General features: G+C 40.3%; 2 protein-coding genes across 2 annotated transcripts in view; one reads left to right on the top strand and one right to left on the bottom strand.

Annotated features, from left to right (window-relative positions):
- The window catches only part of LOC134663590 (RB1-inducible coiled-coil protein 1), a 32,996-nt gene extending 21,518 nt beyond the window's left edge, over positions 1–11,478 (top strand). Inside the window, exons 15-23 of the mRNA XM_063519996.1 lie at positions 1,010–1,244; positions 1,517–1,687; positions 3,361–3,479; positions 3,974–4,127; positions 4,839–4,976; positions 5,518–5,629; positions 7,330–7,410; positions 8,069–8,276; positions 11,336–11,478. Of these exons, the coding sequence (XP_063376066.1) occupies positions 1,010–1,244; positions 1,517–1,687; positions 3,361–3,479; positions 3,974–4,127; positions 4,839–4,976; positions 5,518–5,629; positions 7,330–7,410; positions 8,069–8,276; positions 11,336–11,471 (1,354 nt within the window). The 3' untranslated portion in view covers positions 11,472–11,478. The remainder of the gene's footprint in view (positions 1–1,009; positions 1,245–1,516; positions 1,688–3,360; positions 3,480–3,973; positions 4,128–4,838; positions 4,977–5,517; positions 5,630–7,329; positions 7,411–8,068; positions 8,277–11,335) is intronic.
- A 3,506-nt stretch (positions 11,479–14,984) lies between these two features.
- On the bottom strand, positions 14,985–24,012 carry LOC134663589 (chorion-specific transcription factor GCMb-like). Its single transcript, XM_063519994.1, has 4 exons — positions 23,607–24,012; positions 16,702–17,018; positions 16,221–16,565; positions 14,985–15,959 (listed from the first exon to the last, which is right to left on the bottom strand). Exons 1-4 carry the CDS (start codon positions 23,615–23,617, stop codon positions 15,286–15,288), a joined length of 1,347 nt encoding a protein of 448 aa, XP_063376064.1. The 5' UTR covers positions 23,618–24,012; the 3' UTR covers positions 14,985–15,285.
- Positions 24,013–25,315: the final 1,303 nt, after the last annotated feature.

The raw sequence follows: 25,315 nt of genomic DNA, 5'->3' as shown, positions 1-25,315 counted from the left end.
GCAAACTTCAGTTGATGATACTCAGCTATGAAATTCTGAGTCTAAGATATCTAAGGGCGGTATTCTACCTGACCAATGTGTATTGCGTCTCACATTTTGTTTTAATGAGAGTGAGACGCAATGACATTGGACAAAGAAATTGGACAGGTGGAATACCCTCACGTGTAATCACCCTAAGCGTCGAAGCAAATCATTAAATTTTTTGTCGAATGTTTGTGTGATTTGTCGGAATGGTAAGTAGATGTTTTAAAATGATAAAACTCAAACTCAAAATATACTTTATTCATGTAGGCTTAGCAACAAGCTCTTATGAATCTTAATTAATCTTAATCTAATTATCAGAGCAATTTATTGATGTTAATATTAATCCATAATTACATTGGATTATTATTAATCAAGTGTTAAATTTGATATGTATAAACATATCAAATTTAACACTAAGAATTTCACAAAAGGATCGTCAAACATTAAAAAAAATATATAAAAAAATAGTAGTCTAGAATTTCTAGAATAAAATCTAAATGTATAAAAAGCGTAAGTAACAAAAGAAGTAGATAGTATTACATCGGAATATAAAATAATATGTTTCAACTGTTGTTGACTGTTTCAACAGTTGTCGGTGCATTTTGCACTTACGTGGCACGCTAGGCCGATCACCAATATCAGAGTCGTTTACTTAGTAACCGAGTGTTTACTCCGAGGGGGCATTGACTGCCAGATCATTTGCCTTGAGAAGGTGAATTCGCTGAGTCAGTACATGATTTAAAACGTTTCACATCTTGTCTGTGTACGATAAGGATCCTGACCGAATTTTTAGTCAACTTTTTACTTTTTTTTAACGACGTTGGAACCCACGATTTTTGACCACCACACACCTTTTGAATGCCGCGCGTATCGTGCGCGCCGCGTCATCGTGAACCTTGCTAAAACGCACGAAGGTTGTTATTGGTCTGTAGCGGCGCGCGTCAGTTGACGTCTTTGGCCTTAATAAAGTATGTTTTTTTTATAGGTATCGTCTCGTAGCCCTAACAAATATGGACCGGTCGCCATCAGAGTCCAGCCTCGAAAAGATCGAGCGATCGGACGTGATAGAGATAACGAGTCACAACGCTATAGTCATGCAAACGAAAGAAAACGCCGAGGTGGAGAAGGAAGAGGCGATAGCGAAGGTGACAGCCGAGTTACAACAGAAGTTTACTGAGGAGATCAATGCGATCAAAGCGAAGTATGAAGCGGAAAAACAGGTAAGAATTATCATCATATATCGGCCTGTGCCTTTCTATTGCAGTCGATTTATGCATTGCTGTTTAGACAATGGATTTGGTGACTGTGGAGGCCGATGCTTGAGCGGCACGAAATTTTTGGCAGAAAAAGCTCATGTTACCTGAGCCGCCTGAGGTTAAGTATTTCTATGTAGATAGGGATTTATACGAAAACAAAAGAGGCACACCACGTTATCATTAACATGTAGAAAATTAACTAGAAGTCCATACTGATTCATGGCTCATACTTTCAGATAACAATAAACGACGTGACCCGGCGCCTCCTCTCCGAGAAGGATCGTCAGCTGGACGAGCTGCGCGAGCGGGAACACCTGCTGTCGCGCGAGTGCACCAAGTACCGGGACACCATCCGGCAGCTCACCGACCCCGAGACCAACGAGTGCGACCCGCTGCTGCGGTCACAGGTATGTTTCCGTCCTTATTCCACATTTTAACGCTTTTCCGGATTTTTCACGGTGTTTTACTTTGTCGATGACAGACTGGTAAATATCAAAAGCTATTTTGAGTACGGAGACTTTACCAACACGCTACTTTGTGTGCTACCTCGTTTGAACTCTGATGGTAGTTTCTCCTTTATCACATAAGTAATTATCATTTTAAGCTCAGTAGGGAAATGTGAAAAGGCTTATAAATGTGCCTAGAGGCTTATGCCATCATTAGCCCGATTAACATTATTAAGGGTCTCTCAGTATATCGACGCACATTCGGCAAAGGCCGATAGGAAAAAGCTTTATGTCCGTCCAATAAGAGCCAGACAGTTGTCCAGATTGATGGAAAAATGCTTGAGCAAACCACCGCCACCACCTTCTTAGGATTCCAAATCGATCAAGGCCTAAAGTGGGATCTGCACGTTGACAGGTTGTGCGGCAAATTAGGAAGTGCATGCTTCGCTTTGGGTCGTGTTGCGAAGATAGTGGCTCCAGAGGTTGCACGAACCTGTTATTTCGCTACTGTACACTCACTGATACAGTATGGTGCAGAGCTATGGGGTCTCTGTGCGCAATGGGAAAGAGTATTTCGCCTGCAGAAACGTGCCGTCAGGACCATCGCGCGAGTGCCTGCTGACACCCCTGCCAAAGAGCTTTTTAAAAAACTCGGCATTCTTACACTGCCTGCAATAGTAATCATGCAGGTAGCGATATACGTGAGAGGTAACTTAGACACTTATAAAACGAAAGAGATGGGGTCGAATTACAATACGCGGAATGCTAGGAAACTTGTAGGAATTAGTAGGAAATTAAAGAAATCAAATAAATTAACTCATGTAATGGGGCCTACCGTCTATAATAAACTGCCACAAAACGTTATTGATGCACCAAGTTTATGCAACTTTAAGCACCGTTTAAAGAACTGGCTCGTCGATCACCCGTTCTACACCTACGGGGAGTTCATGATGCATACAGGGCCAGTGCCTATCTGAACCGTATTGTAGATGTAACAAACTTTTATTTATTAAATGTATAATATTAATTTTACCTCATTTGACATTAAATATTTCTGTTGACTAAGTTCTAATTGTATTTTTTTAATCTTAAAATCGTATCACATTTACTATTATTTTTATTTTTAATTTTAATTTTCGACTTTTGTTTTTATACTTACATTTTGATCTCAATATTATTTAGACTTGTAAATCGGCTTTGTTTTAATATTAATTGTAATTTTAATACGGATCTTAATTTTTAATTTTCAATATTTATTCTAGATCTCAATTTTAATTTATACTATTTCTAATTTTAATTCGACATGTAAATAAGTTTTGTTTTAATTCTCATTACAATTGTATATATAATTTTAAGTTTATTTTTAATTTTCGATCTCAATTTTAACTGTATTAATTTTAATTTTATTTGACATGTAAATTGGCTTTATGAATAAATGAGTATGAGTATGAGCGAATAAGCCGTCGACGCCGGCCGATGCGAGCCGAGTCGAACGACAAAATTTCCGCTCTTATTGCGCAGACATAAAGCTTTTTCCTATCGGATTTTGCCGATTCTGCGTCGACATATGTGGGGGGACCCTAACCCGCTTAGTGAGATGAAATAAATATGAGTAAGTTTATTTTTATTTTCAGTTGGCGACGCTTGAGAACGAGAAGGCTCTGCTACAGCAGCAAGTTCAAGATCTGAAGAAGGAACTCGAGAAGAAAGCCGAAGAAGCAGACAAAGCTAAGGAGGAAGACAGTGAAGGAAGGTGAGTCGACTATTACATTTTGTAGGTTATATTTTTGTAATTACAAATCCAACTCCGCGGGTGGCAGGTAGCCGAAATATGTAATAGTTTAATTTATCATTCCAACGCCGAGTTCCAACGACTTAAAAATAATTTTGTCCGGGCCTTGAAGTAACGACACTGCCGGCCTAGCCAAGGCAATAATAGCTATCGCTACGACAACGAAACGCTTTGCATCTCTCTATCACTCTATTAGTGCGACAGTGACAGTTGCGTTTCGATCCTACGGAGCGTAAGCGATTGGCATGTTGGCTACGCGGCCTGATCACATTTAGTTACACGTCGGTAAACAGAGAATGCACATCATGTGCATTTTTTTGCTAATTTAGTGATCAATGTCTCTGATATTGACCACTAAACATTATTTGGTACCAGGAGATCGATAATGGTTGGGTCGGAGCGTAGGCTTTCTTACCTAGAGTTGCCTCGGAGATTGACTTATTTATGATTGTCAGGTCATCGTCGCCGGCCCGCGAAGGCAGGAAGCGCGGGCGCTGCCACACGCCGTTCGGTCTGTCAGCCGGCACGCTGAGCCTGTCCTCCTGCCTGCCCGGACACACCGTGCTCGTCATGTGGGACCCCGACCACTACAACTACACCGTCATGCAGGTACTACATACTAACACATGTCAAACCAAAACACATCTGTTGTGAAATAAAACTAGGTTTGCTTTTCTAAACCTGAAATCTGACGATGCAGATTAGGTCTTTTATGCGAGATATGGAGCGTAGTGTAGGTAACGGATATTAATTAATTAAACGATACAAAAATATAAGACCTAACTGTAAAAGTAACTGTTCGCCGTAGTAAGCTTTTGTAAGTGACTCCAATATATCTTCTACAAAACAAAATAAAGTGGTCCCGTACGCCAAATGAGTTTGAATTGAGTTTTTTGATGGTCTGGCATGCGAGCTCTTAGGACTTATTTAGGCCCGTGAAAAATATACAATCTATTGTATAACTATTACTCTATAGAGTAAAATCCGTCCCACACAAGAACAAGCGGCAGCGCTGAAGGCCTAAACGTAGCCCCGTGATCAAAAAGATAACATCTGGAAAATAACACTGTTTCAGCAAAGATAAAGTTATTAAAATCATCATCATCATCTCAGCCACAAGACGTCCACTGCTGAACATAGGCCTCCCCCTTTTGGGGGGTGTATGCCATAATCGCCACGCTTGGCAGGCGGTTTGGCGATCGCAGTCGAGTACACCGAATTTGAGGGACGCTGCTGCCCGTCCACCGGTGGTCTTGGACGTAGTTTAAGGACATACCCGGGTCCGGGTCCGGGTTATTAAAATATAAGTAATGATTCCAGGAAGCGTCGATAATGTACTTCGTGCACAGCGACTGCCTGCCAGCCCTCGACCTCAGCATACAAGTGAGGCACGAGTCGGACCGCCGGCTCTACGCCGTGGCCGTCGTCGAGTCCAAGGAGTATTGCTACGCTAAAAAGGTAATATCACTATCTACAGTTTTGCGACACCGGAGTGCCTATCGCGAACACCGAAGTTCGCAAATTGCAGGCATCTTTCTCTTTTATCTGAGGTCTGAATTTAGCTACCAACTTAGTACCTTGATAGCCATGTTACTAAGACCCCGAAACTACCTGGAGACTGACGCAGGCGTAGGTCTCCCGCGTGATGACGTCATGAAAATGGCTCCCGCTTACAGTGCGGTACACGTGTGGGGTGTGGGGAATCAATAATATACTGTATTCAAAAACATATTACAGCTATTTATAGTTCCCGATTCACCGGATTCTTGTTTCGTCGGATTCCTCTTTCGCCGGATTTTTTTAAGGACGTCACAATCCGAGTAATGTAAGAGAATCTGACGAAACAAGAATCCGGCGAATCGGGAAGTAACCCTATTTATTATAAAATATGAATAGATGGATTTGGACTGTACGCGATGGCAATCTTTATTTTGTTGACCACTAATCTCAGTGATACTGATAAAGTTTAAATTATAATGTAACTACATATTTGTTACAGAGCGGGAACCGGTACCACATGCCGCGCGCGTCGCGCTTCTACCGCGTGCGCGTGCGCCCGCTGCGCCCCGCGCCGCCGCCGCCGCCCTGCTGCGACCACAAGCACAAGCCAGGTACCACACCCTCATACACACAGGAAACTCAATAATGAAGCATTTAGGAAAGGAATAGGATATCGAGACTACATGACATCACGCTCCCGCGTTGCCGCCATCCTACTGCGACCATAAACACCAATCAGGTACGCCGCCATACTCACGGATCTTCATGAAAATTTGATAATGAAGTATTTTGGCAAGGAATAGGATATCGAGACAACTTACTGCGCGAGTTGCCGCCGCCGCCCTGCTGCGACCATAAGCACAAGCCAGGTACCACGCCGCTCACACATAGGACAACACGATAATGAAGCATTTAGGGGAGGAATAGGATATCGAGACTACATGGCAAGCCTCATGCTCCCGCGTTGCCGCCATCCTACTGCGACCATAAACACGAATCAGGTACGCCGCCATACTCACGGACCTTCATGAAAATTCGATAATGAAGCATTTAGGGAAGGAATAGGATATCGAGACTACATCATGGCATGCCTCATGCTTCCGCGTTGCGACCCTACTGCGACCATAAACACGAATCAGGTACGCCGCCATACTCACGGACCTTCATGAAAATTCGATAATGAAGCATTTAGGGAAGGAATAGGATATCGAGACTACATGGCAAGCCTCATGCTCCCGCGTTGCCGCCATCCTACTGCGACCATAAACACGAATCAGGTACGCCGCCATACTCACGGACCTTCATTAAAATTCGATAATGAAGTATTTTGGGAAGGAATAGGATATCGAGACAACTTACTGCGCGCGTTGCCGCCGGCGCTCTGCTGCGACCACAGACACAAGCCACAGGTATTATAGCCGGGTACGACATCTGTCATTATACTCACGGCCATATTGAAAACAAGATCACGGAGCATTTAGGGAAGGGATAGGATATTGAGACTACATGCTGCCCGCGTCGCGCTTCTGCGACCGTAGACCAATTACGACACCGCCATCCTCATGGGGCTACACGGAAAATACGACCGCGCAAAATACAGGACCCGGTAATTTATCTAAATAATTGCACATCTGTTATAAACATAATATGCAGTGGTTACCATTAAATGCAGCTTAAAAAAAGAATTAAAATTTTAAAATGTACATATAATTTCCAGCAACATTTTACTACTTTTACAGATTAATTTGTATTCAGTTTTCTAACGCACGTATTCGTAACGTAGTGACACGGGCTTACCTTAGTCACTTGCACAGTTAACTTGCTAGTTCTCAAGTATGTATGTGCTATAAAGTCACTATTGACAATGTAGAATTTATGTGCTTTTACATAATCGTGCTAGTGTCCCTGTGTTGTTTTTTTAGCTTAAAACCTGCTTAGCAGGGCCCTATTTTATTAAATTACAATATAACGAGACATAATTGGCAACATTTGTGCAGTTTATCATAAGAGTATGAAGGAAGACAGGCTTATGAACAGTGTTTGCGGTTATGATTTGCAAAATTGTAACTTTATAAAATAGGGCCCAGTTGCCGTCAACCTTTTTGCCAAAGAAGTGACAAAAATGTTTGTCGCGACTGACTTATGTCTAACGCGGTTATCACACTGTTGTGGATCCACACGTCGCTTCAGTGCGAGCGAGACAGTGCGAACGTAACGCGTAAATAGCGATGTCCCGCTTGCACGAAGCAGCGTGTGGATTCGTTGCCAATGTGTATACCGCCTAACACTGCACACACGCATTGCCTTGCAGATGTAATGCATCGCAGCGCTCTGCCGGTGTTTGGTGAGAATCGCCCGCTCAAGAAATGGTTGACCTACATGCATGCACCAGGTCTTTGCTTTTGTTTCATCCTACACCTGGCTTTGTTTGTCCTTGATAGTGGTTAGGGGGAAACTGTACATATCAATTCAACGTACTGTAAAGTCTAATATTGTTAAAAACATGTGTACTTACACGACTTTAATTTTATGATAATCGTATCGATATTTTAAACTTTCATTATAATCTGAGCCTGAGCTCAGCCGTACTAAAACACGTTTCTAACATCAGTGACTGTCCTTTTATCTCCAAGACCCTAAAAAACTCACTCAAATTGAAGCCGTGAGTCTGTTCGTCAAAATCGAATGTACCTAACAATATTCATATGTATGTAAACATATTATTTGGATTTTATAAGTCCCGTTTAGTTATTTGCTTTTTATTATAATTTCTGTCATGTCATCATATGGTACATCCTCATCCACTAATCTCAGATAAATAAATACTGACTGTGAATAATGTACTAAATTTATCATGTAATTGAAGGAAACTGTCTAATGCACATGGAACTAGGAGCGCGCGTTACTAGAATAAAAAGAAAATATAACTATGTACTCTAAAAGCAGTCTAAACAACTTTCTATGAATAAGGTTAAAATTCCTTTTGACTCTAGTAACGCGCGGCCATTCCAGTCATTTGATATGAATTATACATAAATATCGTTCCACAGACATGTCAAAATCGGTCGACACGAGCCAATCGACGAGCTCGAACACCGACGAAGCGAGCAAAGAGGTCGCGACAGCCACGCTCATCAACCTGGAGTCGCCCGTGTCGACCAGCGAGAACACGGCGCCCGGCGAGGACCAGCTGGACTCCATCGAGGCCAACGACCAGTGGCACACGGCGAGGATGCAGGTCTCCACCACCAGCGCTCTGTGAGTTTATATATATATTATGTAAAAGCTGTAAAGAGGTCGCGACGGCCACGCTCATCAACCTGGAGTCGCCCGTGTCGACCAGCGAGAACACGGCGCCCGATGAGGACCAGCTGGACTCCATCGAGGCCGACGACCAGTGGCACACGGCGAGGATGCAGGTCTCCACCACCAGCGCTCTGTAAGTTCATATAAATATTATTACTTGTGACCCGAAACAACATTCTCCACAAATTAACTGGCACGACTTGGGGAGCAAAAGCGGACGTTCTTCGTACAACTGGCCTGAGCTTAGTCTATTCTGCTGGTGAATACTGCGCACCAGTCTGGCTCAATAGCGCACACACAGAGAAAGTTGACGTGCAACTGCGTAATACTATGCGATGTATATCAGGCACGATCAAATCCACACCCGTACAATGGCTCCCAACCCTAAGCCACATCCCACCACCTCATCTTAGACGACAATTGGCACTGGTAAAAGAAGCGAACAAAATTCACAGCGACCCGAACCTGCCGATCCACCAGGAATTCCTTAACCCACCACAGCATCGTCTGAAGTCTCGACACCCGCCCTATCAAACCGCTCAAAACCTGACGCAAGGTGGCTTCAATATAAAAGACGCTTGGAAAGATGAGTGGCAATCTAACCTGCCAAACCCCAGCCTAAATGCCTACGATCCTACCAAAAAGCCGTATGGCTTTTCAGCATCTAGGAAGGAATGGTGCCAACTAAACAGACTCCGTACCGAACATGGACGCTGTGCGGACTACCTGTTTAAGTGTGGTTGGCGAGACTCACCAGCATGTGACTGCGGGGCCCCAGTACAGACTATACACCACATTATACATAGTTGCCCGAAACGGAAATATGTCGGAGAGGCCCTAGACCTTCACTCGCCTAATGCACACGCTGCCCAATGGGTGAAGAATTTAGATATCGTATTGTAAATATTGTAATTGATAATTAGCGACTCTGTAAATGCCATACGAATAAATAAATATTATATAAAAGCTGCAAAGAGGTCGCGACGGCCACGCTCATCAACCTGGAGTCGCCCGTGTCGACCAGCGAGAACACGGCGCCCGGCGAGGACCAGCTGGACTCCATCGAGGCCAACGACCAGTAGCACACGGCGAGGATGCAGGTCTCCACCACCAGCGCTCTGTGAGTTCATATATATATTATGTAAAAGCTGTAAAGAGGTCGCGACGGCCACGCTCATCAACCTGGAGTCGCCCGTGTCGACCAGCGAGAACACGGCGCCCGGTGAGGACCAGCTGGACTCCATCGAGGCCAACGACCAGTGGCACACGGCGAGGATGCAGGTCTCCACCACCAGCGCTCTGTAAGTTCATATAAATATTATATAAAAGCTGCAAAGAGGTCGCGACGGCCACGCTCATCAACCTGGAGTCGCCCGTGTCGACCAGCGAGAACACGGCGCCCGGTGAGGACCAGCTGGACTCCATCGAGGCCAACGACCAGTGGCACACGGCGAGGATGTAGGTTTCCACCACCAGCGCTCTGTAAGTTCATTTGTAATATAGCTATAGCTTTTGTCTGCGATTTCGTCTGCGTGGAATTAGTGACAGCAGCTAAAGTAGGTACAGCGCCTGGATAATGCGAATGATTGCTATTCAATTCACGCATAAGCAATGTAACTTCTGTTCTGTCTAATGTTTATTGATGACTGAACTAAAAACGTTCTCATGTTGAGACAGTCTCATTAATTCGATGTATTTTTTTTTGTAAGTTATTTCCTTAAACAAACTACTTCTTTATTCTTTAACGGTTTATTAAGTATTTTGACTTCTAATAAAAATAAATCAAAACAAACATGATATAAACAACCTAACTTAAGAAGAAAAATAAATAAAAAGAATAATAAAAACAATCCCAATAAAATGTACTTACTCATAATTAGAATATTTTTCTCAAAAATGGACGGCAAAGTCGACTTTGCCGTCTAAAAAATAGGTCGCGAAGGGCGTAGTTTATGGTCAGTCATAAATTAAAAAGTTAAAAACATTGCAGTCTCGATTTTGGGACTGCAATGTTGCATACAAATTCCATTATTTGTCGAGTTCCAAACTTTTTAAAAGTTGAAATGGCCATATCAAATGAAGGCACAGGCCCATTAAACAGCCAAACAGATGATTAAAACCGCGACTATTTAGCTGTCTCAAATAGCTTGGCGTATTTTTGGCAGAAAAATACTTCTATTTTTTTATTAAAAAAATAAAAAGGCGGCAAAGGCTTTTTTCTGTGAAAATATAATCGTAAGAATGTTGCTTTTGTAAAATATTTCTATGATATTTATATTTCTTGCACCATTTTTGAGAAAAGCACTATATATGACTCGGCTGGAAGGCTACTTGCTGGCTTCAGATTCAATTAAACGGACTCCCAAGGTCGTCCGTTTAAAACGAATCCTCAGCCTGCAAGTAGCTACTTCCGAGCCTCGACAATAATGTACTATTTCTCAAAAATGGACGTCAAAGTCGACTTTGCCGTGTAAAAAATAGGTCGCGAAGCGCGGAGTTTATGGTCAGTCAAAAATTAAAAAGTTAAAAACATTGCAGTCTCGATTTTAGGACTGCAATGTTGCATACAAATTCCATTATTTGTCGAGTTCCAAACTTTTTAAAAGTTGAAATGGCCATATCAAATGAAGGCACAGGCCCATTAAACAGCCAAACAGATGATTAGTACTGCGACTATTCAGCTGTCTCAAATAGGTTGGCGTATTTTCGGCAGAAAAATACACTTCTATTTTTTTATTAAAAAAAATAAAAAGGCGGCAAGGGTTTTGTTCTGTGAAAATATATACGTAAGAATGTTGCTTTTGTAAAATATTTCTATGATATTTATATTTCTTGCACCATTTTTGAGAAAAGCACTATATATGACTCGGCTGGAAGGCTACTTGCTGGCTTCGGATTCAATTAAACGGACTCCCAAGGTCGTCCGTTTAAAACGAATCCTCAGCCTGCAAGTAGCTCCTTCCGAGCCTCGACAATAATGTACTATTATGATGTCGGTTGACAATACGCAGCACGGATATGGAGTGCAGCGTGGGTCGCGTGGGGGGCGGGGCGGAGCCGCTGGAGCTGGCCGTGGGCGCGGCGTCCGTGGTGGCGCGCGGCGGCCCCGGCCCCACCGAGGAGCTCGCCGAGGAGGCCGCGCCCTGACCCCGCGCCCGGCCCGAGCCCGCGCCGAGGCGGCCCTAGGGCGCCGCTGGCCCCACCCGGCCTGCCCGAACACGACTGCGGCGGCCGACTGGCGGGAGGATCGGACGCGCACGAGCCGCTCGGCGGCGGTAGCCGCGGGTCGCCATTGGGAACTTGTGAAGTGCTATAATGAGTGGTTAGACGACGGGCCCGAAATGATAGCTTCTTGCGTTGATTCAGCTTCGCGGCGGCGTATTTTGAAGGATTGTAAGATTAAAAGCTTGGAAGCGATGATAAAAGTGGTAAATACTATGTAATTTCATGAACTTAATTGATTATTTCTTGCGGTGCGGGTCCCCCTGTGCCTTGCGCTGCCGAATGAACGTAAACGTCTATTAAAGTTGCTCTATAAATATCGTAAGGTCTTTGACAGTGCGAGTACGGAGTGAGACGAGCTAGTGTGACAAGATTTCTCTGTCAAAAACTACAATTAAGATGTTGTCAGAACGAAAAATAAAATTGTCTTCTTTTACCGAGCATGCAAGGAAGAGAGAGAACTAAATTATAGCTATACTTACAAATCTAATATGTATTAAATTGATTGGTACTGTGGCAGCAATAATACGTGTTTTTACACTTGAAATATTGCACGCCAACTTAGTGTTTAGAAATGAGAAAGCCAAATCAACCTTGGGATCTTCTTGTACATCACAATGCTGATCTCCCTAAGTGTTGTTTTATTTGAATAAGATGATATAATTGACTTATAAATATTAATTGATAAGTTACCTTTCTGACTCACAAACAATAGCTTCCTTTGATGAAATACTAAGTTCTCACAATGTGTTGGACAATATCACAAATAGTATTAAGTCCCAAGGTTGGTATTTAGATTGATGATTTGCAATGTTACGATGATGTCCACCTATTTGATGTCTTCCAAGGCCACACGGAGCATTAAGCTCTTCAAAATTTTCCCGAATGTTAACTCTTTCGTTGTAACAAATGTATAATGACATTGGGAATGTTTTTTTCAACTTTTAAACTCTTTCAAATTTAATTATAAATTTCAATGATAACTATAACCTAACTGAGGCGAAGCGTTGCGTAGGTACGTAAGTACATACGTTCATACTTATATATGATACCATCAAAGCTTGAAAGCTTCAACTGATACGGACATTTAGGTGTCACTAAAGTATTTAACGTGATACAAATACTGTAGTAACTGGACACTACAAATTATGACCGAAGTTGGGTTTAAAATGTAATTATTATTTTACGTCTGGCAGCTTTCTGCTCGAATTATTTTTCTATCTTTGTAAAATGGATTACATCTCAGTAGTACAAATTTTATTAATTAGTCACCTTAATAGCTTTACACGAATTATTTTATTCTGCGATTATTATTTGTAATGCTTAATTAATATTTGTTTATTTTTATATCTATGTTGTGTTATATTTTAGTTTGAATTGAATTTGTAAGTTTTATGTGATGACAAATTTAAGTGTTTAGTTTATGTTTGTATTGGACTAGACAAGACTAAAACCAGTCCAGTTAAAACTTAGTCATTAGATTAAGAGCTGGGCTAAAAACGGACAAACTATTTCTGAATTAAAAATAAGGGTACAAATCCGAAAATTCAGTAATAATTTGACCAAGATTTGGTACAGTTCTTGATCTAAAAATACTGTAGAGACAATGTATTATTGCACAAAATTGAAACATGGTATCATTTCTTTTCGATCTTAGCTTTGATAGACCCTAGACTCAATGAAATGTTTTACTATTCAATATTAGATATGTGTCTAAATACTGTTATAAACTAAAGGTCTTAGCCATATTCACCCTTAAGATTCTCCTCTTTATAAGGCTATTGCTATTGATACCTAAGTCATAGTGATTACTTAGAAGGTCTACCTTACCTTTAGGATTTCCACTTACAAGTGTTAGGCTTTCGCAATGAAAAAGCTTTGAACACTCGATCTCGCTGCAACTTGAACTCCTTGACTACTAAATAAGTTCCGACACCCTAGTAAATAGTTTAATCGAAATAGATTTAGATGTTTGTCGAAGTATCTACCGAGACATACTGAACGAGGCACATGCACTTGCGTCCAATTGTTTTAGCGGTTTATATTGTAGTTGGAATCGAAGCGCAGATCTTAAATGTCGTGTCGTGTAAGGATGCTTCGTGTTAAATTTGTTTGTGGCCTTATTGTAAGTGGCGCCCGCTGGGGGCTACAGGGCTGTCGTTGCCTAGTTTTATTGAGCGTATTGCCGTATGCACTCTAGAATAAATGTGGTCTCTGATTATGCACAGTTGTAGATTACCTACCTATGAGTAGAACTATGTAACATCACCAAACTTTGTCGCCTTACTACTTATACAAATAGTTAGAGTGCGGTTAAATATGGAATGTTTTAGAGTATAACTAATAGTGTAGGAAGCAAATGACTAGTACAACTACCGTTAACAAGGGTGAATATCTATGGTGGTGTAAATATATAGGGATGAAAACCGGGAATGATATTTACCTCAAAATTCCCTACAAACTACCCACATAAACTGTGTAAGGTAGTTTTAAAAATGTTATCAGGTAAATCATTTCCTGTTTTGATTCTTATGCACCCCGTCATCTCTATTAACCCCGGTTAATGTTCCTAAAATAACATAAGTGTGATGAGTCTTCTTAGACGCTCCATGTGACGTCTGTGTTGTAACTGATCACTAGGTCACGTGTATCGGTACGCCTACGATACGATACGCTCGGTAAGAAAAGGAAATGTCAGCCTGTCTCTGGCCCGGTCTGCCTGGTGGGCTGGTCGCTGGGCCGGAGACAACTATCGGCTATAGCCGACTGCTGTGATAGTGTGTGCTGTGCTCTCTTCGGTCCCTCGCGCTGTTCAACTAATACAACACATCACTTGAGTTTAAAAGTAAATTACGTATTATAATTTTAGGCCTATTGCTAAACACGTACATTTTAATCGGCAATGTTAAGCTACTTGCGAGTACGTTTTGTATTAGTTGAACTTTTCGCATATTCGTCTCCAGAAAGCAAGATACGAAAAAGCTCTGATTGTTAATTTTGTTTTACTGGACTTTGGAAAGCGCATTATGTGTGAGAGTACTGAAACAGATATAGAGTGCGCGGAAGTCTCCCCTGCGAACCAAACTGCCGTATGGCGTTGGTTACATGTGATCATTTTTTGTTAAACCCACGTTGACGAGTTTCATGTATTAGGAGCTAAAGTATTTTAATCACATTGTTATTGTACATAGTTGTTCATGAGGTATCATTATTATTGGATCGAAATCGAGCGGTTTAAATAGAGTTAAGTTAGAGTTGGTAACAGCCAAATTGTGTTTTGTTTGTGCTGGACACAAATGACTAAATAACAGGGAGGGTTGACGGGTCGGCCGGGCGATGGCAGGTCACAGTCCTTTCGTTGCGTCATCGTCGCGTGGAATGTTTTCGGGAATGTTTTGCGACTGCAATTGCATAATAAATCTTATCGTGTGATCGCTTTATGGACTATTTTGTAGTGACCAATTTTATCGTTAGTGAATAATACAAATGTAAAATTGACAATTTTAAATGTAATTTTTATATACAATAAATAGAAGTTTTTGTACAAATTGTGTTTTATTTACTTCAATAGATCATAAACAAAACAAACTGTTACAGCCATCATATGCTTTTAAAAAATAATTTGTACTGATTCAGTATCTCAAATTCGTTAAAAGTATTCAAACAGGAAATCAATCATAAACTATAACTTTATTTACATTTGTACACTATATTTACAACCTAAAACTAAACTTAACCATTAATTGTACGAGAGGGCACTAAACGCGTTGACAGCTTGCTGATGTTGTGCGTCGAAGTATTGTTTGCATTCTGAGAGATCGTTGGACGCGAACGCACAGTCTGTGTAATTCCACGTCTGTACCTCCGCGCTGTTCGGGGCGCAGTCCTCCCCATACCTGTAGTACCGCTGGTCTTGCATCTCCATGACAGGGGAGGTTCTCGTGCTTTCTGTGGGGTAATATTGCGCGTCTTCAGGGTAGTAGACTTGTGGAGGATAAGTTTGCTCGCAATAATCGGTCTGTTGGTAACCGAATAGTTCCGGCGAGGGCGTTTCGCTGGACTCTGAACCGCCGGCCGCTCGTTGCCATTCGAGCCAGTAGGCGTCTTCTGGCCTGGAGTTGTCATTGTGTAGTTCCGCAAACGTGGGTGGGGAGCCTAGTGTGTTTTCTTCCATGGGGAAGTCCATTCGGATAGGGTGGTCTAGCTGGAAGATTTCTTCGGGGTGGAAGATGTCGTCAGCCGGTAGGGCAGTCGGGTCGTAAGGCTGCGGGACGGGTGCGGGCGGCGCGGGAGGCACGTAGTTGGTGTAGTGGGGCTCCGCTGGTGACCAGGCGTTGGGGGCGTACATCTCTGGGGTCGGTTCTGCCCGCCACCGGCATGAACACTCGAATGGGCCGCAAGTGCATGTTAGTGCTGTAAAGAAACGCAAACTTTAGTAAACTCTTGTACTTCGGTCATTTTTCTGCAAAGGTGCAGATTTCTCGTCAAGTGAAAAATTATGTAATTTTGGGAGTGCTTCGTAAAATTTTGTAACAAGTATTGGAATGGGACTTCGTGTATAGATGGCACTTTACTATGATTTAATTCGATCACTTAATGCAAAATTTTGAAGTTATCGCTTTAATAATGTAGACAGCTAATTATAGTAATTATACCATAGCTGTAGGTACTTACTTCTTTGATTGTCAGGAATGAGCGGCGGTGGTTGCGGAGGAGGATTGCTAACTTTCTGTATCATTTGTTTATCAGGCTTCATCGTCAGTATTTTATCAGTGATTGCCGTCTCTCTCGCCAGCAGTAACGCTAGCCCTCTCACTCTCCTGCCTGCTCCAAGTGACCTCCTGACTTCGCTGGCCCCCTTGGCCTCGGGTCGCGGATGGTCGTGCGCTCCCTTTGCTTGGAAGAAGATGGCGTGTTCTGTGTGTCTCCAGAAATGGGTGACGGGGTAGCCGCAGTGACCGCGGCAGGGTTGCACTTCTAGTCGGCCGCCGTTGCATAGTCTGTTTGGGCATGGTTTTCCTGTGGACAACGGAAATATATGATTAATAACTTGGAACAATTTTTGGATGTGTCATTGCATTTATAAAAAAAAAAACTTCCCACCGTAATTACGCTACCAAGAAAATATTTAATACAATGCTATAAAATATTCCACCTTGTTGTTTTTTCCGCGCCTTGTCGCATATGGCCGGCCTGAGATGCACCCTCGACCCATCTGGCAGTCGACACCTCGCGGAGCAAACCAAAACTCCCAGACAACTCTTCTTGAGTATGTGCACGTTGTGGTTGTTCGTGTTCCTCATAGCCCAGCCGCTCGCGTGGCGGCGGGCCTCCTCGCAGCCCGGCGGGTACACGCGGCGCACGTGCCCGTCGCACCACTCGCTGAAGCCGTCGAACGAGGACACGCGGGGCACGACCGCGTCGTTGATGTCCCACTCGGTGGTTGCTCCGTCTGACATCTCCGATCGGCCGCTGGAAATATCATCGAGTTGAGGAAAGCTTTCAAAATTTTTTAAATTAAAATACTTACTAAAATATTGAAGATTGGTGAATTTACACACGCTTTAATTAAATGTAGGTACCTACATAGCTTACTACCATACGTCGGACTCCAGCGGGCATTTTCGTGGCATGTCAGAATGATAGGTAAGGTTCGCAAATCAATCAATTCACTTTCGAGTATTTGTACTTAGTATTTGGTACCTTGTATTTATAATGTGAAATTCCAAAAAGGTATCATAGCAACTAACTGCGTTATTTATAAACGTACTTGGACTACACATAAGTCAAAATGGCGAAAAAGTTCGTTTGGCTTTATCCGTCACTCAGACAATTGCAGCTGTGAGAAAGGAACAAAACAAATGAGTTAACTGGGCATGTCAAGTTCTATGAACACGGCTATGTTACAAATACTAGGTACATTATAATACTCGTAAGTTAAGATTTTTTTGTAAACCTTACCTTGCCCTCAAACTGCCCCCTATAGTCCGACGTATGCTTACTACCTATATCTGACCAACTTTTTACATACTGAGAAATGTGGTCCCCGGAGTTTATTACAGATAGTCTCCATTTTTATTAGTACCTATACTATAATATGTGCCTATTTGAGTTTAGACTGGACCCAAATCAGATTAAAATCTATCTCAGAATATTCTATATTGCACACCTCACAAAAATATTTCCATAATCTTAAGCTTTGGATACTCCATACCTATTGCTACTTGCTAAATACATATTACCCTTAAACAATGCAGCAGGATTATTTGTTTAGATTTCCTTCAAGCAGTCTCAGTTCAAATCGCAGGGAAAGCTCCCCTCGGTGAATGCTATTGAGGCAATTGCTGTAACGTCGTCTGAAGGGGTCCATAATTGGCTCAACAACTTCGTATTCCAAGTCTGATATAAGGTAAACATACACGATTCAACACTTATACGCGCGAGACAGGCTGGGGAGGGAAATCGCAGATGCTTTGCTTACATAATTTAAGGACAGTTACCTTATATATTTTAAAGATTCGATTGGATAATATATATTATTAAAATAAAAACACCACGTGAAATACATACCTAAGTACTAAATTAAAACTTGAACGATTCTGACTCATCTAAATCAAGTTTTGTTATTTGAAAATATGATTATTGATTATACAAGAATAATACATACGTACATATATTAATATTTGAGTTAAAATATGACTTGATAAAAATGCTAGCGTTAAACATTTAGAAAAACGAATGCTCTAAAATTATAATACTCTAAACCAGTGGTGGGCAAAGTACGGCCCGCGGGCCATCTCCGGCCCGCGAATGGATTTTATCCGGCCCGCCGCCGGTCCTATGAAATAATTAGTATATGGCATTGGCCCACGATTATCAATTTATACACAAATCAAAATAAATATTGGCTACAATTCTGGCCCTCCACTTAAATTTTCTAAAGTTTCTGGCCCCCCATGAAGAAAGTTTTCCCACCACTGCTCTAAACATCTTTGCACGTGCGTGTAGGATTTCAGAGCGCTTCACGGGTTAACCTAAAGAAATCCTTTTTAAGCGTTTTTATTTTAATAATATATATTATCCAATCGAATCTTTAAAATATATAAGGTAACTTGCTAATATCTGGGAAACCGAATTCTCAAAATGCGCGTTTTGCCAGAGATAAGACCGATTTTTCGCCCCCTGAAACGCCCATATAGCATCGTTAGAGCCGTTTCCGAGATCCCCGAAATATATAAATAAATAAATATAGAAGAATTGCTCGTTTAAAGGTATTAGATATAAAAAAAAGAAAGAATAAAGAATATTTATTTCACAGAAAAACCTTCTTAACAATTATAAGTGTCCTGTGGCACCACACTATGCTATGCCTGTGACGTGGTAGCCGAATTCGTTATTCGTAAGCTAAAGGTTTAGTAAAAACAAATCTACTAATATATTTATTTGTTTATTTTTTTATATGTTCTTTTATTATTTTTTTATTTATTATTTTATCTAATATATTTATTACTAGCAGCATGGTGAATTAACATTTTGGGGAAATAATAAAAACAACTAGATATTAATTGCCTTATGGTTAGGTGTTTAATGCAATATGTAAGTATGTACCTACTATAAATTAACTGTAAATATATGCTATATACAATTTCTCTTTGTAAATTGATCCACAGCATTTTATAAAAAAATCTATTGTTTATTACAGAATAAACACAGTGGGTGCTCGTAAGGGTCTCAATAAGTTCAATTAGGACCAATTGTCGGCCCCGGCACCTTCCACAACTCACCCTACTGTAAATGCATGTTACGGTCAACTGTACAGTGCAGTACAGTCACACACGCTGCACAATATTGTGAACGTCTTTGCTTGATATTTTTCAGTAAACCCTATGCCTTGGTAATAAGGGTGACGGTGGGTAACAAAAGGATCAAAACAAAAGCAAGTGATATCGACTTGAACTTGTACCAATAGAAAATGTCAAAGAAATTGTGCATAATTAGGAACTATAGGAAGTCTAGGAACCTATATTAAATGGTTAAGTTTAGCTCAATAGTGTAAGTTAAAACCCATTCATACTCTCCTTTACCCGTTTAATTCGAGTGATGTGATAGGTATTTTTTTGCCGTTCATAGCCAATTTTTAGATCGGATTTTCGCTTTCCCAACTGGCTTTTGTAACTATATGATACTAGCTGTTGCCCGCGACTTCGTCCGCGTGGAATCTTATCTTCAACATTTTACATCTTTAGTACCTATAATTTTCATATCCAAGCAATGTTGAAATTAAGTACTTTTCTTTTTTAGCAAGTTGTATGAAGTTTTAAGTCAAGTGGATTTTGATGTCGGTTGCTGAAATTACTTTTCTTGTGTTCTCATATTAGGTAGGTACCTATGCCCTTATACAAAGATTCAAGTTCCGCACTCACAAAATATCTGATCTCCATACAAACTTTCAACCCTTTCTCACCACCTTGGGGGATGATTTTCAAAAATGCTTGAATTAGTTTTCATGTTTTTTAACTTAATACCTTGTTTTTGCAAAAAGTTCAAGTTCCTAGCTTAAATTTAAATTTACACCCCAAGACGAACTTTCATCCCCTTTGTAACCCCCTTAGGGGTTGAAATTCCAAAAACGTTGCAATTACTTTTTTTGTAATCGGCTATTCTGCCTTTCTAAGAAGTTTCAAAACCATGTGTAATGGATTCAAACTTTCAACCCCTTTTTAACCCTGTTAGGGGATGAATTTTACAAAACGCTGAAATTACTTTTCCTGTCTTCTAATAATATCCCTAAATACAAAGATTCAAGTCCACCATTCGAAAAAAATTTTGATATCCATACAAACTTTCAACCCCTTTTTCACCACCTTAGGGGATGAATTTACAAAAACGCTGAAATTAGTTTTCTTGTATTTTAATAATATATCTTTTTACGAAGTTTCAAATTCCTAGCTTAAAAGAAAACTTTAACCCCATACAAACTTTCATCCCCTTTTTAACCCCCTTAGGGGTTGAATTTCTCAAAATCGCTTCTTATCTCTTGTACACTTTATAAATGCAATCTGGTGTGCAAATTTCAAATTTCTGGCTTTTGTAGTTTCGGCTCTGCGTTGATGAATCAGTCAGTCAGTCAGGACACTTGCATTTATATATATAGATAATAAAGTAGTTACCTAGGTACTGTTTATATTTACAGGCAATATGCCATCCATTCATCCATTATTATCATATTATTATTTTGGAAAAGTGTCGTTACTTAGGTAGGTATGTAAATGTTGATATTGTAGTTACGCACTACCGAAACAAGGTAGAGGCTTGAAATTTTAATCACTACACCTTATAAAACATAGTCCCCCGCCGCGTCTGACAGTTTGTACGTTTGTTTGTATGTTCGCGATAAACTACTACTGAATGGATTTTCATGCGGTTTTCACCTATAAATAGATTCTTAATTTAACATCATCATCATCATCATTTCAGCCTATATACGTCCCACTGCTGAGCACATGCCTCCTCTCATGCGCGAGAGGGTTAATTAAATGTAATTTAACATATTCTTTAAAATCTTATAACTCCTAAGGGGCGAAAACGGGGTTGTAAGTTTATAACTACATTAGGAAAAAGTATCTACGCGGATGAAGTCGCAAGCGAAGGATAATTAACGATATAGGTTTTGAACTACAGTAGGTAGTCGAGTTTGTTATGTTGATAGGTAGGAAATATGTGGTAGGGTAGTACACAGCTTCGGTCTGAATTTAAATATGAAAATCGCATTGTAGAGTTTGAAAAAGATCTAGACAAAGTCCGACAAAGCTCGCTACCTGCTATGTCTGGTTACTATTTGAGTACCTAGTACCTAGTGGCTAGGTATTTGATTCGTTTCATTAAGATAAGATACTTAAATGTCATTTTATTCGTGACAGTCACAAACATGTAAGTAGTACCCATAGACTAGGAATCCTCTAGACCGAGTTTAGAGCAATTATTTCATGCAACCGATGATGCCAAAAATGCGGGGGTGCGCGGGACGAGGTGAGCGAAGTCCCGTGCCGTGATTGGTCCGTTCAAAGACACGGACGTCACAAAGACACTTTCGAAGCGAACATGGAGTAAAATTACCGTATGCGTGGCTGAGGGGGTAGCGCGACTATGCTCAGTCTGGAGGATGTTTTGTCTGTGGTAGTACCATAGAGAAAAAAATACATAGAGTACTCACTCCATACATCAGTTTTGGTACCAAACACACTATTATTTTCATAGTCGACATCTAGCATCGAGTAGCGGAATTATCAGTACTGCTACTTCACAATAGATGTTCCGACGACCGAAAAGTCTAATGCTCAACAATTTTTAGCTATAATATTATAACCGGATTGACCGGAACTCTATTTTCAACTCCTTCTGCTTTAATATTAGCTGTAAATTGTTGTTCAATACAATTTTCGTGACTCGCGACTTACGAGACATCTAGTATCAAGTAGCGGTACTGTTAATTCCGCTACTCGATGCTAGATGTCGACTACGAAAATAATAGTATTTTTGGTACCAAAACTGATATATGGAGTGAGCACTCTTATTCTTACTATATTTCTCTGTGGTGTACTACCACAGCGGTACTTTGCGGTCTTTACTATTTGTGATTCGATAAAATAATAGTTATTTGTTTTACAAGGGGGCAAAGTTGTTGTTTAACCGCTCGTGCTAATATTGATACCCGAGCAAGCGAAAGATTCCAAAATTGAACCACGAGCGCAGCGAGTGGTTCGAAAATGGAATCTTGAGCGTTGCGAGGGTTTCAAAGCACGTGGGTTAAACAAAATTTGCCCCCGAGTGAAACACAAAATTTTTCACCACACCAACCCGAAGCAAATATTAAATGTAAAATATCAAACAAAATCAAACCAAATCAAATCCAAATGAATGTTATTAAATATTTATCATCCAAAATCATCATTTAAAAGTCAATTCTACCAGCAAACATAAGAAAACAACTCAAAATTTGCATTTGATTACTTTGCCTCACATGTGGATAAAATGCAACTTTGCTATTCGTTTTTGAAGTGCAAAGTAATTCTTTCCGAGCTGGTGTGGTGAAAAGAAACATTCTCAATTACCTACACTTTTTAGGGACCACAAAAAACTGAAAACTTACTAGTAAGAAAGGATTTTTTACAATGTCAAACAGCCATAAAATAAAATATAAACCGAAAAAGGTATTGTTATTCCATTTCCAATTGGATAATTTTCTAATAAGTTCTCGTGGTAGGTCACAAATTATGTACCTAAAATTTATAGAGATTGAGCCATTAAGTTAACTTATTAGGTATTATACAGTGGAATCCGCTTATAATGACATCGAAGGGAAGTGACAAATCCGTCATCGTCATATTAAGCGGATGTCATATAAAGCATAGTTGATTAACTTCTTATTTTTTCCAAATTAATCTCAAAATCCTCTTTCAGAGATGAATTTTACTAACCTTGTACTAATTATCAACTAATTGTCATTGAGAATCAAAACTAAAACACCGCACGCACCAAACGTCCTCACAGAGAGAGCAGTAGGGTCCGTGGGGATGGCCACGAAAACCAGCGAATGTGTCAGTATAACCGGACATTATTTCATAAAAATAGGATTTATAGGTCATAGTAAGCGCTTTGTCACTATAAGCGAAGTCATTATATCCGACTTTGTCACAAAGAATTTTATATGAAAACCAAACTTCGCACAGTAATTACCTACGTCACAGTAAGCGGTTGGTCAGTATAAGCGGAGTCATAATAAACGGATTCCACTTACATCATATTGTTTGTATTCTGGTTTACACACCCTAGTGTAGTGCATACTCGTAGGTAGACAAATATGGTATCTATATTTTTTAAACTTACAAAAAAATACCTAATCGATTCTGAACAAATGGTTTTTACGAAAGTAGATGGTTACGATGTTAGGATAGGATATAAGATATGTAGGTACCAATTGTGAACTGATCGAAACTTATCTATAAGTACTACATAATAATAATGTACTTTTAGAAGTATAAAAATAATAAAGGTACTTACAGAATCACCATCTCCGTAGGGCAATCAAAACCACTATTCACAATTGTCCTTTTCCAACCGTAATCTTGACACGTCCACTCACAACACTGAAGTTTATATAGCTTATCAATATTTTGAACGCATTTGTTTGTCAACCTACGCACACCTTGAAAGCTTGCAGCTCACTAAACACGACTCAGAAAAATAAACAGAGGGTTGCTTCCCCCCACCACCCAACGACGACTGGCAAACCAACCGACCAATCGCGAAGTCCCATTAATTTAACGCCGCCTACTGGCCAATCATAACGCTCCGCGATCTCCAATAGCGTAGTGTGGACTTTAACGTGTTTGTTTTTCAGGAAAAAAACGTTTTGGGAAATTTCAGCCATGTAATGTTATGTGGAATGAATGTGTTATTGGACTCGGGGAAGGCCGAGAATGAGAGATACCTAGTTTTGTGTTTGACGTACTTAAGCACGAATTTTAAGGATACGTGTATTTAATTTGACATTTATGATGTAGTTGTAGGTAGATAGGTTTATTAGTGTTCCGTACAAAACTTTGTTTACGGAACACTTATGGGATCACTTCGGTCTTGCAAATCAGTTAAATACGTTTTTCTCAGAGACCGTTTGACATAGATATTTTTATTGTAGTCACTTTTTATTATTGGTGTTTTCAGTTCTTCATACTACATCTTGCATTATGAGACTTTATCTATTGAGGACCTAGGACCTAAGTTAGTTAATTTTAGATACCAATCCCATCTTAATTTAACGAAACCTACAACCTCTTTTGGAAGGTTTTTGTTTTTCGTTTATACCTATGTAACTACTTTTCCTTCCATGGAAAACAAGCTCCTAAGAAGAAAAGCTAGGTAATACAGGTCTTGGGATTTTGAAAAAGAATTGTAGGTAGAATAATATAGGTAAGTGTACCTATTTAAATTAAAAATTCTTTGTCGATTAAAAATTAAATGGATGTGTTCTTATTTGGAAGATCCTACCTATCAATAGGGTAAACTATGTTAAATTTTACCTACGTTTTAGAAATACATAATAGATGACCGTTAAGGTAAATGAAATTAAAATGTAGGTATTAGGTAATTAGTCTTGTAGTAGGTCCCTCATAAATATTCCAACCTTTTGCTTCGATCCTTTAAAATTTTAATAGTATGTAGGTAATTGTATAAAAAGCTCATTTATTATATAATAAGTGTTATAAAATGAATATAAAACTAAAATTAACTACAATTAAGATAAGGCTAAAAAATAGGTATGGTTATTTATCTCGCATACGTTGCGGACGTCGGCTCAGTTTGTTCCTGCCTTTAATGTACAAAAAGTTTCTTAGTTCTTAGCTAACTCGTCTGTCATATTTCGGCATTGCTGTAAGGAGTGTAAGGTCTCGCGCTTGGAGGATGAGAACAGCGTTTAGAATGCGCGCACGCCGGTTTAACGCTCGCCCGCATCGCGCACCCCTGTACATAGCGCTATGTGCAATCACCAGCTGCACTTCCGGTGGGAAAATCGAAAAAACATATTTTATTCGCTGTAATTGTCGCGAAAGGCTGCTTAATGGCAAAGCTGCAGTAGGTAGGTACGCAGAAGGTAGGTATGTACATATATGGAATTACATAATATAGTTGAATATTGAATATTTTTATGCCTTACTCTGCCCGCAACTTCGTATCCGTCGGATAATGCTGATGATTGATAAAAATTATCC

The sequence above is a fragment of the Cydia fagiglandana genome, chromosome 4 (assembly GCF_963556715.1).
Source record: "Cydia fagiglandana chromosome 4, ilCydFagi1.1, whole genome shotgun sequence".
Taxonomy (NCBI): Eukaryota; Metazoa; Arthropoda; class Insecta; order Lepidoptera; family Tortricidae; genus Cydia; species Cydia fagiglandana.
Note: the sequence above shows the minus strand (reverse complement) of the source record. Positions and strands in the feature narration are given on the sequence as shown.

What these genes read in the sequence shown, in the direction of transcription:
- LOC134663589 (XM_063519994.1), bottom strand. An exon ending in GGCGCGGAAAAAACAACAAG is followed by an intron (nt 16,566 to 16,701) that starts GTGGAATATTTT and finishes CGTTGTCCACAG; the next exon opens with GAAAACCATGCCCAAACAGA. An exon ending in CATTCCTGACAATCAAAGAA is followed by an intron (nt 15,960 to 16,220) that starts GTAAGTACCTAC and finishes GTTTCTTTACAG; the next exon opens with CACTAACATGCACTTGCGGC.